The sequence below is a fragment of the Balaenoptera musculus genome, chromosome 7 (genome assembly GCF_009873245.2).
Source record: "Balaenoptera musculus isolate JJ_BM4_2016_0621 chromosome 7, mBalMus1.pri.v3, whole genome shotgun sequence".
Lineage (NCBI taxonomy): Eukaryota > Metazoa > Chordata > Mammalia > Artiodactyla > Balaenopteridae > Balaenoptera > Balaenoptera musculus.
In genome coordinates, this window is record NC_045791.1 from 14,607,914 (window position 1) to 14,627,784 (window position 19,871).

A 19,871-nucleotide genomic window follows, 5' to 3' on the forward strand; every position below is an offset into this window, starting at 1 on the left:
ATATAATTTATTCCCATAATTGAAGATTTAGAGCCAAGTGAGTAAGAGCCTCAATGCCTATTTCAAATCACCTTTCTAGTGAATCAATAGCTGTGTGATTTTCGGCAAGATATATAAACTCCATAATATTCATTTTCCCAATTTGTCAAATAACAAGAGAAGTAATACCTACTGCACAGTATTTTTGTGAAAAACAGATACTATGATATTAAAAGCTTTTAGCACATTTCCTAACATACAGTCATTACTTAATAATCACTATTTGTTATTACTATCAATGTATATGTAAGTTCTTAATACCTTAGAACAAAATTCTAATGTCCTTCAAAATGTTTATGTTCTCTTACATCATGTTTCATCTACAACAGGTATGGTATCATCTAAGTCTTTTTAAAAAAATTTATAATAAGTTTTAGATTTTCAGAAAAGTTGCAAAGATAGTACAGAGAGTTCCTGTATATCCCTTACACAGCTTTCCCTACTGTTAACATCTTACATTATTATGGTACATTTAGAAACATTTAGACATAGTGTTTCCTTAACCCCTTCTGGTCTATGATGATTTCTCAAACGTTCTTTGCTTTTGATGACTTTGGCAGTTCTGAGGAATACTGGTCAGGAATTTGGTAAGATGTTCCTCATTTGGCTTTGTCTGGGGTTATGCGTATTTGGGACAAGACCATATAGAGATAGAATGCCATTCTCATGAAGCCACATCAAGGTTACATACTATCTACATGACTTGTCACTATTAATGCTGACCTTGATCACCTGGCTGAGGTGAAGTTTATCAAGTTTCTCTGCCATGAAAGTTACTCTTTCCCCCCCATTCCATACTGTACTCTTTTGAAGCAAATCACTAAGTGCAACACACTGTGAAGGGGGAAGGGAGGATAATTAAGCTTTGTCTCCTTGAGTTGGGGCACCTACATAAATGGTTTGGAAATCTACCTAAGGGAGATTTGTCTCTTCTCCCTCATTTACCTATTTATTCAAATATATACTATATGTATGTGTGTGTATATATATATGTATGGTATATATCAATATTGATCTAAGCTCTAATTTAACTGTGACCTGACATGCCTCAAAGTTAAGTTTGAGTGACAGCTGGTATTATCTTTGATATAAGGCCTTTTTAGTGATATTCTATGTAAAATGGGATAAAAATACTGAGGCAGGGCAGAGTGGACTGACAAAAACAACTTTAAGATTTAGGAAATATTGCTTCAAGGCTTTGCTTCTCTTTGCTCACTTGCCAGGTAGCCTTGGATAAATCAGTTTCCTCCTTGAAATTGATTTTTCTCATCTGTGAATGGGGCTATAAATACTCAGCCCTCTGTTTTAAGATTTCACATAAAATAATAAAAAAAATTCTTTGAGTACCAAACACTTCATGTGAATATAAAATATTATTTATTACTAGTATTATCAATCACATTCACCTCCAATGTTTAAAATAATAAAAAATGAGAGGTGATATGAAAGCGCTTTTTTGGTTTTTGTTTTAAGTGGTAAACCTCATCAGAATATCATCTCAGTGCTGGCACCCATTTGCTATGCTGCTGTTTTCAGGTTAGTTTCCATCTGAGGTATGCTGAATAACACTGTCCTAGTAGTGACTAATAACCACATGTGGTTATTTACATTTAAATTAATTACAATGAAATAAAATGTAAAAATTCAGTTCCTCAGTCATACTAAACATGTCAAGTGCTTGAGAGCCACATGTGGCCAGTGGCTACTGTGTTCAACAGCACAGAGATGACATTTCCATCATCCCAGAGGGTTTTACTGGGCAGTGCAGCCACTGAGGTTCATTGCCTCCTGTCCTCTTAGTCCTGACGTCCTTCTTCCCACTTCCTACCAGGTATCAGATTCTTTGTGCTCCTCTCCTCTGCTCTCCTCCCCAGAAGGGTTACAGGGCCTCCTGTAAGCAAGTCCTTGGATGTACCCCTTTGTTCAAGGTCAGACCACATCAATCAGTAGCAGCAAGTATAATACTTACTGTCAGCAGTTCCATGAATTATTAATATATTTTCTTCTTTTAAGCCATGAATATTATGTAGCACACTGGAAGCCTATAAAAACAAAAACACAAAAATCTGTATATAAAGATTTACCTATATTTGCATTTTGACTGGGTTTTTAGAACAAAAACACTCTTCTTTCTTCATTGGTTTTAAATTAGTTACCTGGTATGTGCTTTCTTCTTTAGATGGCATACAAGATATCTTTCAGAGAAACAGCTGAGGCTGTGACCCAAGAAAACAGAAATTTAAGGGTAAACTAAAAATCATTTGACTAGCGTATTTCATTATTTAGTTTCTACATTTCACATTTAATTGTCATGCTCCACTAAAACTGATTGAATCAGAGAGGCGATAAAGAGCTGAAAACATCTCTGATAACACATGATAAATGAACTCAACTGAGCTTCTCTACATGGGGACTTTCTTGTCTACGAATCAATACATTATATTAGGTCAGTCTGTAGGAAGTACTCACCATACAACTTCAAGTCTATAATGGGTGCAATCACTGATCCACATTTAAAAAGGTTTTCATCTGATTTTAATATCATTGATGCAATATAGCCACCATACCCCTGACAAAAAAAAAAAAAAGAAAGTTTTCATATATATATATATTCCTAGAGATTTTTTTTAGCTTTTGGTTACTGTTTGGTAATATACATATCAGAATGTCTCATAATGTCCCAGACTGGAGCAAAGAATATACTAACATCACTATGTACAGATGAAAATTTTGAAAAGAGGTTATTGTAATTTTTATATAATAAGCTATTTTTAATAACTTTAGGTAAACTATAAAATTAATTTTATATCAAGTGTCGAATATTTGCTCTTTGATTTGATATCTGGGAATAGCTCCAAACAATTTGAAATTAGGGAAATACAGAACTGATTAAATCATATCATTTTAGGCACTATATATTTAATAAAACAGTATATTCATTTAATAAAACATTTAATAATAATGATTATTAAGAATTAAGAAAGAGGAATTAAATATTTAAAATATATCTTCACAAGTATAGATTCTGCTTTCAATTCCACACTACTAAAAACTTGAAAGAAATGGTGTAAGATAAATACTTTTGCTAGTTGGATTATTTTTAAATTTAATTGGATTATTTTTAATCCAATGAGTTGGATTATTTTTAAATTTAATTTTTAAATATCCTCTTGAAATGCTTTTGTACAAACTTAATTATAACTTCTTAAAAAAATAAATCAAGGTGTCCAGTTTTCTTTTGTAGACCACGATCTGACTAGAAAATTTCCAAAGATTTTAATAACTACAGTAATGCTAGGCTAAGGGAATGACCTACTGAGTTGTCTGTTCATTTTAGATGTTAATTCTTGCTGTGTTCTTGGCATTGTTTTTCACTTTGCCAGACAATGGAGTATCCTGGTAGGTATTAAAAAAATATTAATACCCAGGCCTTAGCACAGAAATTCTGATGCAATTGGCTCTACTTTTGAAAGATTTCCAGATGATTCTAGTGTGGTCCGGTGCTATAGGAACCTGTTATTTTCTCTAAACTCTTGAGATGAGTAGTAAAGAATTTCATTTATGCTTATTTGGAGCATCGTTTAAAAATTGGTACTAGAAAGTCCAAAATGCAATCAGATGTCACTGAAGTGGCTGACAGAACATATGTGAAGGGCAGCAGAATACACCACCCCAAAGTATGCCACTTGGCATATTGATTATTTTGAGGTATAGGCACCGGAAAAAACAGCAAACGCAGAGAGAAGCTTTCTCTGAACTCCCCTTATCTTCCTAAAGGCAGATCCTCCAAAAAGAAATCAATTGTTCTAGATCCCCTCCCTGAAAGTTTCATCAGCCAGGGAAGATTGCCTCTTGCCACAGGAAAGGAGGCTAGAAGTTGACACCACAGCCAGAGAGACTATATCACAAACTATACCTCCCATCTATTCTTCTAAAGCCCCATTTGTCTTTCCTAACAATAATTTACTCTCTCTTAAAATGCCTGTATCCCCTCTTCCCTTTCCCTGTTGAAGGCGAGCAGAACTCTGTGGGGCTCCTGCACACAGAAGCTTTTCTGCTCCCTGTTTCTTTTTTGTGGGAAACAGACTCCAGCCTCTATGACCTTCCCTGAGTCCCAAAGGGCCGATTCGAACAGTTGTTAATCAGGGAAGGGAGGGGATGCAGAGACAAGGGAGGAGCAGTCAAGAAACAACAGTGCAGCCTTGGGGCAGGGTCCTGGTTCTGCCTCAAAGGATACACATAACTATATCTTTGAGCTCTTTACAGTACTAAATCCCCAACAAATGGAAGATGTCAGCATTCTTCATTCCAGATTAAAGGAACCAGAGAAGCTCTTCAAAAGACCACCTAAGGCCAGATTAAAGTAACCACAGAAACTCAACAGACCAACTGAGACCAGATTAAAGGAATGCAGCCCCAGCACACACTCTAATCCTTATCAGCAACCCTGCCCTTGAACCATTGCTATAAAACTCCTCATGAAATCCTTCTGGGTTGAGACACACAGTTTTGAGGGGCAATGGTCTGCTGCATCCCCCCTTTGCCTGACAAAGCAATGAAGATATTCTTTTCTACTTCACCCAAAACTCTGTCTCTGAGATTGGATTCAGCACGGGTGCACAGAGGCCGAGTTTTCAGCATCACTATTAAGATGGTATTTAAGACTGATTTCTAAGCCACCTCACAGAGTTACTCATTTTCCCCAGAGTATCTCCCATGTATACATGAGGTGTACATGTCAACAAACTTCTGTTCATTTTTCTCTTGTTAATCTGTCTTTTATTATAAGAGAATCTCAGCCAAGAACTCAGAAGGGTAGAGGGAAATTATTTTTCCTCCCCTATATATGTCAATTTTGTACAATATTTAGCTAGTACCCAGACATTTATGCAAAGCTTCTGCAACAATTAGAAACTGAGAGAAATAAAATTATCCCTTATAGAAGTAAGCTCCCAGAGTACCTTTGCTTAGTCTCTTTGAGAGGGATGAAAATAGCCTTAAGTCAGCAAAATTAATACAAGAAAATGTAATAGGCTTAAATGTCTTAACATATCTAAAGAAAGAAGTGGAAGGGAGGAAAAATAATTTCCTTTTATCTTTCTGAGTTATTGGCTGAGATGTCTTCCAATAAAAGACAGATTAACAAGAGAAAAACAAATAGTTTATTTACGTGTACACCTCACCTATGCATGGAGATTAGCAGGGAAACTAAGTAACTCCCTAGATGGCCCAAATCACCACCTTAAATACCATCTTCAACTAAAGACAGAAGAAAGATGTTGGGGGAAAGTCAGTATGGGAAGTTACCAGGAAAAGAACTGTAAACAAGGGTAAGGTTTGTTATGTAGATTTAAGTCAGTGCCTTCTCCAGTGATAAAAGTTTCTTATGATTTAGTCATTCTTCCCTTCCTGGTAAAGAGAGGGAGACACAAATAGGTTTTCTTTATAAATGTAAATGTCCCTTGCAAAAGGGTAACTTCTACTCTGTTTTAAAGCTTCTCCTGTTTATGCTGTGTCTCCTGTTATGCTGTTTCTTAAAATATCAGCTCAAAATAATCCTTATGCCAAAGAGGCATATTCTGGGATGGCATGTTCTGCTTCCTTCAGAAGTGTGAAGGTGTGGGATGAGTCATGCAAAGCAAGTAAATAAATAGCTATTATAGAGCAAAACTGTAGAGAGACTTTGGAAAATTCTGTCCCTACAAGGAGCCTTTCCAGTACAACATCGTTTCTAGTTTCTCTATCATGGAGACTGAGAGCCTCTCAACCCACTCCTCTATCACGGAGAGTTGTAGCCAAGAGGTTTCAAATATTTCCCAAGGGGCAACAATATTCTCATAGTGAAAAATGTATCTTAGTTGATAACTTTCTGGTTCTAATTCCACAACAACCAATCAATCTTTCAACTGATAACAATTCTGTTATTTACATAACTACTTTGAGAGACTAGCTAAGATTACTATCCTGAGAATAACTGTATATCATATTTAAATAATATAAATTAATAAATTGGTATAATGTTTTTTTACCTTAGCTTCACATGATTCTCAGAGTCATTATCTCCAGGAACTAAGGAGAATGGTGTCTTCCACAGGAGGGGCAGATTCCAGAACAATACTTGAAAGTTCTTTTAAATTATTTGGGAATCTTGTTAAAAATGCCTATTCTAATCCAGTAGATCTGGGATAGGGCCCAAGGTTTTGCATTTTTAACCAACTCCCAGGAGACGTTTATACTGCTGGTCCATATTTTGAATAGAAAGTTCTTATTGTGTAATAATGTAGTAAGATTCCCAACATAATATCTTTCCTAGCTTTAGCCAGCATTCCCTTGACCAGTGGAACTTAAAAAATTATGTATCAATGCCTTCAAAAACAATTGAATCAATATGTGGAGAATGGGCCGTGGAGCTCTCCATGTGATTCTAAGTGAAAGAAGGGTTGTAAATTGCTGTTGCATAAGACATTGTATTTTACTGTTTAAAAAAAAAAAATCCAGGATTTGGGATTAATGAAGGTAAATACTCTTTAAATGATAGTAAAAAATTTTGAATAAAATTCTCTCTATAGCATTTAAAAATCTTATTCAAAATACTGCTTTAAACTGATTTATTTCAGGTAATAAATTCTATTTTTAAAAGAAAATCAACACTGGCAGGAATTAAAATAAATTTTAATTGCTTTCCTTCTTCTTTATCATTTCATATTTATTCACTGAATGCAAGAAGGATAATGAAAAAGTTCTTGGAAAAATAATATTCCACAAGGATATTGGAATCAGATATAAGAAATCAGATATAAATTCTAGTAGACAAAGAATGGTGATTTTAACTTCCAAAGCAACTCGTATCTATCAGGAAGATACCAAAAACTGGGGTTCATCATATTGACTCTTGTCAATGAGAGGACAATATTGACTATTGTGAATATTGTCAATATTGACATTGATATATGTCAATATATTGATATATTGATATATATTGATATATATATCAATATTGTCAATATAGTGACATTGATATATGTCAATAGTCAATAGTTGGTATAGGCTGCTATTTTCAGTTTGTGTTGTCCATTTTATTGGTTTCTCAGTGATCAGACTGTTCCATTCATTACAATTGTTATGTCACGTCTATTTGCAAAGCATTTTAGCATTACTTATAAAATTTTAACAAATTTATCTAGATTTTTAAAAGTTTATTCCATGGACCTAAAATATAGATAATTTTATTTCTTTAAAAAATAAATTTTCCCTTGGTGTAAGAAACTGAATCCAATAGATAGAAGGACTATAAAAACAGGGGGTGAAATCTGTAATACCATTTTACTAAGGATTTACGTTTTCATGGGCCCCAGGTTTTGAGATAATTAAGTGACTTTTTGAGATAGTTTTCAAGAGTTCATGATTGCAGTCAAAAAGATATACTGACAGAACTGAAAAAAAAAGTTTCTCCTACAGCCTTTGACTTGTATGATTCTTTCTGAACCACATCAGTTGTAATACACAGTGAATTAATTTGAAGTAAAAACACTGTAAATATGTAATGAATAACAAAATTTATTGTTGTATTAATTTCTCTTTCTGATCTTTCATTGTCAGTGTATAGTAATGCAAGAGATTTCTGTGCATTAATTTTGTATCCTGCAACTTTACCAAATTCATTGATTAGCTCTAGTAGTTTTCTGGTGGCATCTTTAGGATAATCTATGTATAGTATCATGTCATCTGCAAACAGTGACAGTTTTACTTCTTCATTTCCAATTTGTATTCCTTTTATTTCTTTTTCTTCTCTGATTGCCATGGCTAGGACTTCCAAAACTATGTTGAATAATAGTGGCGACAGTGGACATCCTTGTCTTCTCCTGATTTTAGAGGAAATGCTTTCAGTTTTTCACCATTGAGAATGATGTTTGCTGTGGGTTTATCATATATGGCCTTTATTATGTTGAGGTAGGTTCCCTCCTATGCCCACTTTCTGGAGAGTTTTTATCATAAAATCGGTGTTTAGAATTTTGTCAAAAGCTTTTCCGCATGTATGAGATGATCATATGATTTCTACTCTTCAATTTGTTAATATGGTGTGTCACACTGATGATTGAGTATATTGAAGAATCCTTGCACCCTGGGATTAAATCCCACTTGATCATGGTGTATGATCCTTTTAATGTGTTGTTGGGTTCTGCTTGCTAGTTTTTGTTCAGGATTTTTGCATCTATATTCATCAGTGATATTGGCCTGTAATTTTCTTTTTTTGTAGTATCTTTGGTTTTGGTATCAGGGTGATGGTGGCCTCATAGAATGAGTTTGGGAGTGTTCCTTCCTCTGCAGTTTTTTGGAAGAGTTTGAGAAGGATGGGTGTTAGCTCTTCTCTAAATGTTTGATAGAATTCACCTGTGAAGCCATCTGGTTCTGGACTTTTGCTTGTTGGAAGATTTTTAATTACAGTTTCAATTTCATTACTTGTGATTGGTCTGTTCATGTTCTCTATTTCTTCCTGGTTCAGTCTTGGAAGGTTATACCTTTCTAAACATTTGTCCATTTCTTCCAGGTTGTCCATTTTATTGGCATAGAGTTGCTTGTAGTAGTCTCTTGTGATGCTTTGTATTTCTGCAGTGTCCATTGTAACTTCTCCTTTTTCATTTCTAATTTTATTGATTTGAGTCCTCTCCCTCTTTTTCTTGATGAGTCTGGCTAAAGGTTTATAAGTTTTGTTTATCTTCTCAAAGAAACAGCTTTTAGTTTTATTGTTTTCTTTGTTCTATTTCATTTATTTCTACTCTGATCTTTATGATTTATTTCCTTCTACTAACTTTGGGTTTTGTTTGTTCTTCTTTCTCTAGTTCCTTTAGGTGTAAGGTTAGATTGCTTATTTGAGATTTTTCTTGTTTCTTGAGGTAGGTTTGTATTGCTATAAACTTCCCTCTTAGAACTGCTTTTTCTGTATCCCATAGGTTTTGGATCGCCGTGTTTTTGTTGTCATTTGTCTCTAGGTATTTTTTAATTTCCTCTGATTTCTTCAGTGATCTCTTGGTTATTTAGTAACGTATTGTTTAGCCTCCATCTGTTTGAGTTTTTTTACGTTTTTTTCCTGTAATTGATTTCTAATCTCATAGCCTTGTGGTCAGAAAAGATACTTGACATGATTTCAATTTTCTTAAATTTACCAAGGCTTGATTTGTGACCCAAGATGTGATCTATCTTGGAGAATGTTCACTTGAGAAGAAAGTTTAATCTGCTGTTTTCAGATGGAACGTCCTATAAATATCAATTATATATATCTGGTCTATTGTGTCATTTAAAGCTTGTGTTTCCTTATTAATTTTCTGTCTGGATGATCTGTCCATTGGTGAAAGTGAGGTGTTAAAGTCCCCCACTATTATTGTGTTACTGTTGATTTCCTCTTTTAGAGCTGTTAGCAGTTGCCTTATGAATTGAGGTGTTCCTATGTTGGGTGTGTATATATTTATAATTCTTATATCTTCTTCTTGGATTGATCCCTTGATCATTATGTAGTGTCCTTCCTTGTCTCTTGTAACATTCTTTATTTTAACGTCTATTTTATCTGATATGAGTATTGCTACTCCAGCTTTCTTTTGATTTCCATTTGCATGGAATATCTTTTTCTATCCCCTCACTTTCAGTCTTTATGTGTCCCTAGGTCTGAAGTGGGTCTCTTGCAGACAGCATATATATGGGTCTTGTTTTTGTATCCATTCAGTGAGCCTGTGTCTGGTTGGAGCATTTAATCCATTCATATATAAGGTGATTATGTATGTTCCTATTATAATTTTCTTAATTGTTTTGGGTTATGTTTTTTTAGGTCCTTTTTTCTCTTGTGTTTCCCACTTAGAGAAGTTCCTTTAGCATTGTTGTAGAGCTGGTTTGGCGGTGTTGCTTTCTCTTAGCTTTTGCTTATCTGTAAAGGTTTTAATTTCTCCATCGAATCCTTGCTGGGTAGAGTAATCTGGGTTGTAGGTTCTTCCCTTTCATCACTATAAATATATCATGCCCCTGCCTTCTGGCTTGTCGAGTTTCTGCTGAGAAATCAGCTGTTAACCTTATCAGAGTTCCCTTGTATGTTATTTGTCGTTTTTCCCTTGTTGCTTTTAATAATTTTTCTTTGTCTTTAATTTTTGTCAGTTTGATTACTATGTGTCGCAGCCTGTTTCTCCTTGGGTTTATCCTGCTCTGAGACTCTCTGCACGTCCTGGACTTGGGTGGCTATTTCCTTTCCCATGTTAGGGAAGCTTTCCACTATAATCTGTTCAAATATTTTCTCAGGTCCTTTCTCTCTCTCTTCTCCTTCTGGGACCCCTAAAATGCGAATGTTGGTGTGTTTAATGTTGCCCCAGAGGTCTCTGAGGCTTTCTTCCTTTCTTTTCATTCTTTTTTCTTTATTCTGTTTCATGGCAGTGAATTCCACCATTCTGTCTTCCAGGTTACTTATCCTTTCTTCTGCCTCAGTTTTTCTGCTATTGATTCCTTCTAGTGTATTTTTCATTTCAGTTATTGTATTATTCATCTCTATTTGTTTGTTCTTTAATTCTTCTAGGTGTTTGTTAAAGATTTCTTGCATCTTCTCGATCTTTGCCTCCATTCTTTTTCCGAGGTCCTGGATCATCTTCACTATCATTCTTCTGAATTCTTTTTCTGGAAGGTTGCCTATCTCCACTTCATATATTTGTTTTCTGCGGTTTTATCTTGTTCCTTCATCTGGTACATAGTCCTCTGCCTTTTCATTTTTGTCCTATGTTTCTGTGAATGTGGGTTTTCGTTCCACAGGCTGCAGGACTGTAGTTCTTCTTGCTTCTGCTGTCTGCCCTCTGGTGGATGAGGCTATGCCAGTTGAGACTCTTAAGACTATAAATAATGAGTAATTATCCCCATAGGTAAGTTTTAAAAGCTTCCATATTCATTGCACTTTTAAAGTTGTTTTACCTTCTCCAGAATCCATGGTCTCTTGTCTCCTCAAACTTTCCCCTGTTTTAGACCAATCATGATATCCTAGTGAAATCGTTCCTCTCTCATGATCTGAAAATTGCTATCTCATCTTTTTCTTGATCCCCTCTCTGCTGTAAATACCGATGAAGCTTCGTTCAATCATCCGCCATTCACCTCCTGCTGTACAGCCCAGTTCCTAACAGGCCACAGATGGTACCTGTCCATGGCCCACGGGTTCAGAAACCCCTGATCTAAAGGGAGACTGCACAAAGCTAGACCCTAAAGGGTTGTCTAAAGATGACAGAGATAATTATGCTGCACAAAAGGATTGATGAAAATGATTTTGTTTTTAATTCTTATCATGAACTCTGTACTGAATCAATGAAAAAAAAAATTAACCTTAACTAAAAAATTTGAGCCATTAAGTCCACACTGGTGTTTGCAGACCAAATTTACCATCTAAGTGTAATTAAAAGAAAAACAAAAACAATTACAGAAATACAAATGCAACATAAGCTTTAAAGAATTCCATATGTAAAATTCCAATTTTGATGGAACTGATGGAAGACAAAGCACAGATTCAGAGAACCCATCAAAACCCAAATATGATTAATACAAAAATATCCATAACTATACACATATTGGAGAAAGCATAAAACACCAAAGAAAAATATCTTTAAAAATATGAAAGTGTCAATATTTCTCAGATGTCAGTTCTCCCTAGGTGATCTACAAATTCAATACAATTCCCATGAAAATCCCCATGGTCTATTTAGTAAAATTACAAAAGATGATTCTAAAATTTATAAAGAAATACAATACCTAGATGAGATAAAAGAACTCTGAAAAAGAACAAGATGAAAGAACTTCTACAATCTCATTTCTAGATACAATATTATTGTATAATGATGATTTTAGTATGTCAATTGTATCTCAATTTAAAAGTTGAAAAAAGGGAGGGACAGGTTTGTGACTATAATACACTCCCTCTGATTTAGTAAACCTTAAAACGAAAGTGTCTGTTGCACAACATAAATGGTCAATAAATCAGTTGTGTTAAAAAAATATATATATGTCAATAAACACATGAAAAAATGATCAATATTATTAATCATCAGAGAACTTTTAAATTAAAAAGACTTGATACTCTGTTGGTAAGGATGTAGAGCACCTGGAACTCTCATATACAGCAGTTGGTAAAATAAAATGATATAACTACTTTGGAAAATGTTTGGCAATTCCTTGCAAAAGCAGACAACAAAACAAAAAATATATTTAGAAAAAGGAAAAAAAAGAGAAAAAAGAAAAAGCAACTTAATCAAGATGAATGGAAGAAAGGAAAAAAAATAGAACAAATAAGATAGTAGGCAGAAATAATGAAAATTATAACATTTAAATGTATCGGTAATCACAATTTATATAAATAAATGCAATCTTCAAATACCTAAATTGTGAGGATGAAGTTGAAAATGATAAGATAGAAAAGCAAAAAACAATGTGTACTATTGAAAAGAATGCTAATGTTGTGATTTTAATATTTTTTTAAAAATCCATAAAGCAAAAAATTAATAGAAATAAACTGGATTGGTGAAAAACAATAAAAGATTCAGTTCTCTGAGAAGATATAATAATCTGAACTTGGAGGGAATGAATAAAAATAGTCTTAAAATATGAAGACTAAATTAACCTACTAAGGAGAAACTGAATAATTCATCATTATAATGTGACATTTTAATACAGCTTTCTTGGAAATTAGAGACAAAATAAATCATAAAGTAAATTTATGATTTGAACATCATGATGGGCAAGTTTGATTAAACGGGCATATATGTAACACTAAATCTTTTAAGCAGAGGTGAAAATTTTATAAATCATTCCTAAGTCATGAATCAACTGAGGTTTCAAAGGATTTCTGTTATTCTAGTCAATTCTATGATTACAATTCAGTTATAATCAAAGTCAATTATAGAAAGTTACCAAAACTCCTATAAAAATATTGGAATAAAAATAATAAAAACAATTCAGAGGGCATACTTACGCTGGAAATTGAGAAATACTTACATTAAATTTTAAAAGTACTACATTAGTACTAGTGGGAAGTACCTAAGGGAGTATTGCAAAGGGATTTCATAACTCAAAGACTTATATTTGAAAGGAAGGATGCTAAAAACTAATAAGCTAGACATTCAACATAGTAATTTAAAAACAATATGGGATAAAAAAATAGAAGAAAACGTAATAACATGAGGAGTAGAAGTTAGTGAAATAGAAAACAAAGATAAATAGAGAAGAAAAATTAAGCCCAAAATATGGTTCATGGAAAAAGAGGGAGAGATGAAAGGGAGAAGACAGAGGGTCAAGAGCAAGTGCAAGAGTGAGTGCAGGCAGCCCAGAGCAGAAGAGGTGCTTCAGCAAGAGCAAAGGGGCACTAATAAGCCAACCCGGGAGTCCAAATGGGACACTGCCACCACTAGTAAAAGGATTAAACATGTAATAAGAGAATGTTACACTTTGAGAATGCTCTTGAACAATATATGAAATGGAAAGAATCCTTTTAAAAGTACAAAATACAAATTAAGAGATACAAACATCCAGTTACAAAATAAATGAGTCACAGGTATAAAATGTACAGTGTGGGGAATATAGTCAATAATTACACAATATCTTTGTATGGTGACCTATCGTAACTAGACTTACCTTGGTAATCATTTTGAAATGTATAGAAATATCAAATCACTATGCTGTGTAACAGGAACTAACGTAGTGTTGTAGAGGTGGGGAGTGGGGGAACTGGATGAAGGCAGTCAAAAGGTAGAAACTTCTAGTTACAGGATAAATAAGTAGTAGGGGTGTAATGTACAACAAATAAATATAATTAATACTGCTGCTATGTTATATATGAACATTGTTAAAAGAGTAAATCTTGAGTCCTCATCACAGGAAAACAATTTTTTTTTCTATTTCTTTAATGCTGTATCTATATGAGATAATGGCTGTTCACTAAACTTATTGTGATAATCATTTCATGAGGTATGTAAGTCAAATTATTATGCTGTACATCTTAAACTTATACAGTGCTGTATGTCAATTTTATCTCAATAAAACTGGAAGAAAAACAAAAAGTACTAAAACTGACTCCAGAAGAAATGGAAGATTGTAATATCCTGTATTGATTAAATACATTTAAACATTAATTAAATTTTTTCTAACAAAGAAAGCAATAGCCCCAGATACTTTACAATCTACTCCAATTCTAAGCAAGATTTCCTGACAATAAAAAAAAGAACATAATTCCTCAGCAAATTTTGTGAGTTTAACATAACATAATTTGATACTGAAATAAAACAAGTACATTAAAAAAATCACAAGACCTACTAAGTCTTAAAGCTAACAACATTCCTTTATATGCTAAGAAAGCCACCTTCTGAATTATAACTCAGTCACAGATATGCATATTTTTTTAAAAATCGAAATGGAATATTTTTCCATTTAAAATAAATCTAGTTATGTTTTTGTTTGTTTATATCCTGTGTCAGTCTATCCTATATTTAGATTGCCAGAGTAAATTGCCTGAGACTCAGCAGTCCCCTAATACAATGCTACAGCCCCTAATACAATGATAAACATAAGATTTTTGAAATTCTAAATCTGAAGGCTCCGGTTTTATTTCCCCATGTTTCTAGACGAACATCTAAATTTTCTAGTTTATATGGAGGACTCACTAAGATCTGTGCCCAGGCTTCCTCTCAGTGCTGTCAACTATCACCTCCTTATGCGAGCCTTAATTTTAGTCAATTACTTTATTTCATGTTCTCCAAACAGGCTCTCCTCACTGACACTGTGCATTTACACGAAACTCTTCTCCTTGCCCTCTACTTGCTGAATGATTTTCAACATCCTGTTCATGTTTCACTGTCTTCATAAGGCATTTTACAACTTTCCGAATCTTTGTTAAATTTCCATATTCATAAATGTTTGTATAGCTCATTTGGTCTTTTATACTTATTAATGTGTATACAAGTAGAGCCCTGAAATACATAAGGTCTAAGTCTTTTGTAAATTATTACATATATTAGGACCACTAAAGAGTAAAATGTTCTCTACTATGTGCATCTTTTGCTGTGGTAAGAAACACATAATGTAAAATTTACCATCTTAACCACTTTTAAGTGCTCAGTCGTGTCAAGTGTATTCACATTAATCTGAAATGCTACACCCATTAAAAAACAACTTTCCTTTTTCCTCCCTCCAGCCTTGGCAACCACCATGAACTTGACTACTCTAGATATTTTATGTAAGTTGAATAAAACAGTATTTGTCTCTCTGTAACTGGCTCACTTCACCAAGCACATGTCTTCAAGTTTCATCCATGCTGCAGCGTCTGATAAGACTTTACTATATGCACTTGCTGATGCATCTATAGTGTTTTCATTTCTTTGGAATGATCACTTTCTTAGATATTTTCATTTTTTCACTAATATCTTTACTGCTAGTGATGGGCTTTTATTTATTTATTTGTTTGTACTTATGTGGGAGGAGCATTATTCACAAAATATTTTTATTGAACTCTTAAATATTACTGACACCAAGAATTAAATATAGCAAAAAACATGGTGCACTGCAGATTGAAGTGGGGGGAGAATGGTAGTGATGCATGTTGTTTTATATTTTACTATGTGTTAAGTAGATTTTCATGGACTTACTTGTCAGTGTACACCACTAAAGTTTATTCCCCAGTAAAACTACCAGTTACTTGCTGTCATGAGTCTTTGGGTTCATTATGAATAGTAGAACATATTTTGTTTAAATCAATGAAGGCCAAGAATTTGCTTTGTCTCTAAACTAAAATAGTACAAAATCTGTTTCTTGTCATCTTAGTATCTTTATAATGTCTAGCCCAGTGATATGTATAAACTAGGTGCTCAATAAATATCTATATGGGGTCTAATTTCCTACTGTGAAGATGATATTGAACTTGACATAAAAATTATTGCTATAAGAAGTAAATATCCTCAGGGAACGATACTCAATATCTTCTAAATAACCAAAATGGAAAAGAATATGAAAAAGAATACACATATATACATACATATATATGAATAACTGAATCACTTTGCTGTACACCAGAAACTAACACCACATTGTAAATCAACTATACTTTAATAAAAAAATTTTAAAAGGAAGTAAATATCATGCAGTGAGCACGGAAGACATAATTATGCATACTGGTCACCTTTTAGTTTCTAAGCCATGTTGTCTTCCCCAAGGCTGTGGTGCTTGTTCCTTCTTTGGAGAACTTGCTCCCTCAATAGCAAGTTGACTATGACTGACTCCCTCTTGTTATTTAGGTATCAGCCTAAATATCACTTAAATCAGAGGGGCCTTACTTGACCACTCAATTTAATAACATTGGCCCTTCCTGTAGTTATCTTTTATCCATCAAGGTTTTCTTGGTTTGTTTTCCTTATAAGACTTAATACCAGATGAAACTGTGTTTTTCATTTATCCATTTACTTTCTCTTTCTCCTCTTTAGAAGATAATCTTCATGAAAACGATTCCTTTTTTTTGTCCTATTGTTGCTCTATTTCTAACACCATGCATCAATTAAAGATACTCAGTAAAGAGTTGCTGAATTAATAAATAACTGAATGTATATAATATTAATTACAATATTATATTTTAAAGGATAATACAGAGAAATTATAGTAAAATGAGGAAAGTAGTTATGTAAGTACATACACAAACACATAATGTACACACACATATTTCTACTATTTACCTTTCCAAAAATGCTTAATCTTTTGGAGTCAATGTATGGCTGTTTCAGTAAAAATCTGAAATGAAAAAAAAAAAATTATAGCTATATCTTCTTGAGTTAAATGAACCATAGAAATTCATTCTTAACAACAAGAAACAAAACAAAACAGAATAAAACAGAGGTCAAATGAGACTGCTTAAGTGGTTGCAGCTCTATTCATGTAGAAGGGTCCTGTATACCAAAATCTTGCTACTCAGAGTGGTGGTGCAGTAGCTTGGGTATAACACCTGTTAACTTGTTACAAATGCAGAGTCTTGGGCCCATTACCAGCCTACTGAATCAACATCTGTATTTTAACAATATCTTAGCTAATGTCTGTATACTGTTTTAAAGAACCTACTAGTTTTCTCAGGTCACTTTTTCATGCCAGTGTGGGAAAGGTATCTGTGAAAGTTCAAGAACTGTAATTAACTGGGACAATAATAGACATTGTGGATTATTGTAAATAAATAATATAGTAGTTTAATTAAGGTCTCTCCCATTTTCATAAGTCCAAAGTTGATTCTAATTCCAGAGGGGGAAGTATGATAATTCTTTTATTATGTCACTGAGAGTGAAAGATACTTGAAAAAATACAATAGTCTTTATGATTAACTTAGCAAATTGTTTAATCATTAAAATATAAACCTCTTAGCATTTACCAATGCTAAGTATTATATATCACATACCTAGTTTCTCATTACAGGAAAAACGATAAGAAAATGTACATTCACTTACTTCACTGCTGCTATTTGGTCCTTTATTTCCACTGAGCCTAACCTTCGATGAATCTCCTGCAAAATTTTCAGGCCCTGGAATCCACTTCCTCTGCCATCGAAACGTGCTGTGATGACGTTACCCGTGTCAACAAGTACTGAATCCCAGTCAAAATGGAACTTATCTGTAACTAGCTGGCCTCCTGGTTCTTCATCCCTGCAAATACCAACACATTTGACCAAAACAAGAACAACTGACAATGTGGTCGAAATTTTAGTGTTCCCACCTATTGGCTAAAAATTATGGAAAAGACCCAGGTTGGCTATTAAAATTTCTCTTAATTCTTGATATTAAACCTGAAAATATAAATGCCATTTTCCTTTGTAAATTTTCAAATGAAAAGCTCTTTGAATGAAATTAAAATATGAAACAGAATTTAAAACTGTTCATGAGAAATTATTTAACCCATTTTAAAAAGAGAAAAATAAAGAAAAAAGCACACACTTTCCATAGGCATTTCTAAAGAATGATCATCAAGTTGACATACAGGCCCTACTTTATTGGATTTCTTACAGACAGTGTGTTTCAGAAATGTTTTGCAGATGGTATACAAGGGCTAAAGGGTCTGACAGAGAGAGGAATCAGTCATGGAAGCTTAATAATAATAATTTAACAAGAAATGTACGATCCTAAAGCACATCAGATTCAAAAAGAAATACTGCATTAATATTTCCTGAATTGTTTTTTGTGACGTAATTCTCACTGAGAAGAATTTAAGCCAACAGTGAGGAAAAATTCTTTTTTATCACTAAAGTTGACAGCAAGAAAAGGAAGCAGACACGCATATGTTTGAAAAATTTGAAAGCTAAAAGTAAAGATGGAAACACAAATTATAAATCATGAACATTCTTTCCAGAGGGAAAAGGTGACACAATTTTAAAATGTCACACTGCAATGGTATTTATAATTTATTTTCCAGAGTATAGAACAGGTAAAAAAGCAGACTCTCATAAAATCACACAGATTATCTAGGTCCAAACCCAGGTACAGTTCAAAAACACAGTGGTCCATGTGATAGATTTTAAGAGTATCAAATCATCTAACTCTCTGAAAAGATCTCCATTTTTAGTTGGGCTGCATACTAGAAATCTTCACACTACTCACTCTCCTGTGAAGACACCAAACTTGCCTTCAAGTTTATGCAGATGTGTTGCTTTGAAGCACTAAAATATACCAATACACAAACTAATTATCATTAACAAGCTTTTAGGTTATCAGATTTGGTAAAGGAAATAACTTCTGGGCAGCAAATAGAACTGAGCAGATACAGAGGTTGTGTGGGACCAATGAGTTGGGTAAAGGAGGAGGTAGGGAATAGGGCAAAATGTCAGACAACTAAAATTTATTGAATGCTGTTATGGAACGAATTGTGTCTCTCAAAATCCATACGTTGAATCTCCAATGTCCACTATCTTAGAATCTGTATTTGGAGACAATGCCTTTACAGTAGTGATTAAGTTGAAATGAGGCTATTAGAGTGAACCTTAATCCAATCCAACCTGTGTCCTTGCAAGAGGAAATTCGGACAACAGAGAGACCCTAGGGGTGTGTATGCACAGAGAAAAGAACATGGGAAGAGGCAGCAAGAGGGCAACGATCTGCAAGCCAAGGAGAGGTCTCAGAAGAAATAAAGCCTGCTGACATCTAGCTCTTGGATGTTGAGCCTCTGGAACTGTGAGAAAATAAATTTCTGTTGTTTAAAATACCTAGTCTGTGTTATCTTTCTATGTCAGCCCTAATAAACTGATACAAAGGCCTTCTATGATCTAAGCACTTAAGATCCTTTATCTTATTTACTATACACCAGCAAAAGTTATTTAACCTTTCTGGGGAGGAAGTTGTCTGTCGCATGGCTTATTGCATGTATTATTATTCCTACATTGTAAATAAAGAAATTGTGCCACGGAAGGGTTTTAATAATGACCTACTCCATTCCTTCCTAAATCACACATTTAATGGTGATCCTGTGATTCCAAATCTAGAACTGTTTTGTCCTTTGTGTTTGCCATCTTTATCTCTTTTTTTAAATTTAATTTTTAATTTATTTTAGTTTTTGCACATTTACCTCTTGATCAGATTATTAGGAATTGTTACTACACATTTCCATGTGCTTTTGCCTAGAATTCCAATTGCCTAGTTCAGAATGAAGTCTGAAATTGCTATTTTTTCCACATTCCCAGATGATACTGATGTAACTTGTGTACCATTTGAGAAATAGCATGAATCACCATGCGTGGCACACTTTCTGGTGCATGGAGAACATAGAGAATGCTTGTTGAACTAGACAGTTTCAGGGAAAGTAGACTCAGGTGAAGT

General features: G+C 33.8%; 1 protein-coding gene across 1 annotated transcript in view; it reads right to left on the reverse strand.

Moving 5' to 3' along the window:
• Window positions 1-19,871, reverse strand: part of DPP10 (dipeptidyl peptidase like 10) — a 674,557-nt gene that overhangs the window by 4,322 nt on the left and 650,364 nt on the right. Inside the window, 6 exon segments of the mRNA XM_036858000.1 lie at window positions 2,009-2,081; window positions 2,196-2,227; window positions 2,230-2,249; window positions 2,505-2,608; window positions 16,761-16,815; window positions 17,517-17,711. Of these exon segments, the coding sequence (XP_036713895.1) occupies window positions 2,009-2,081; window positions 2,196-2,227; window positions 2,230-2,249; window positions 2,505-2,608; window positions 16,761-16,815; window positions 17,517-17,711 (479 nt within the window).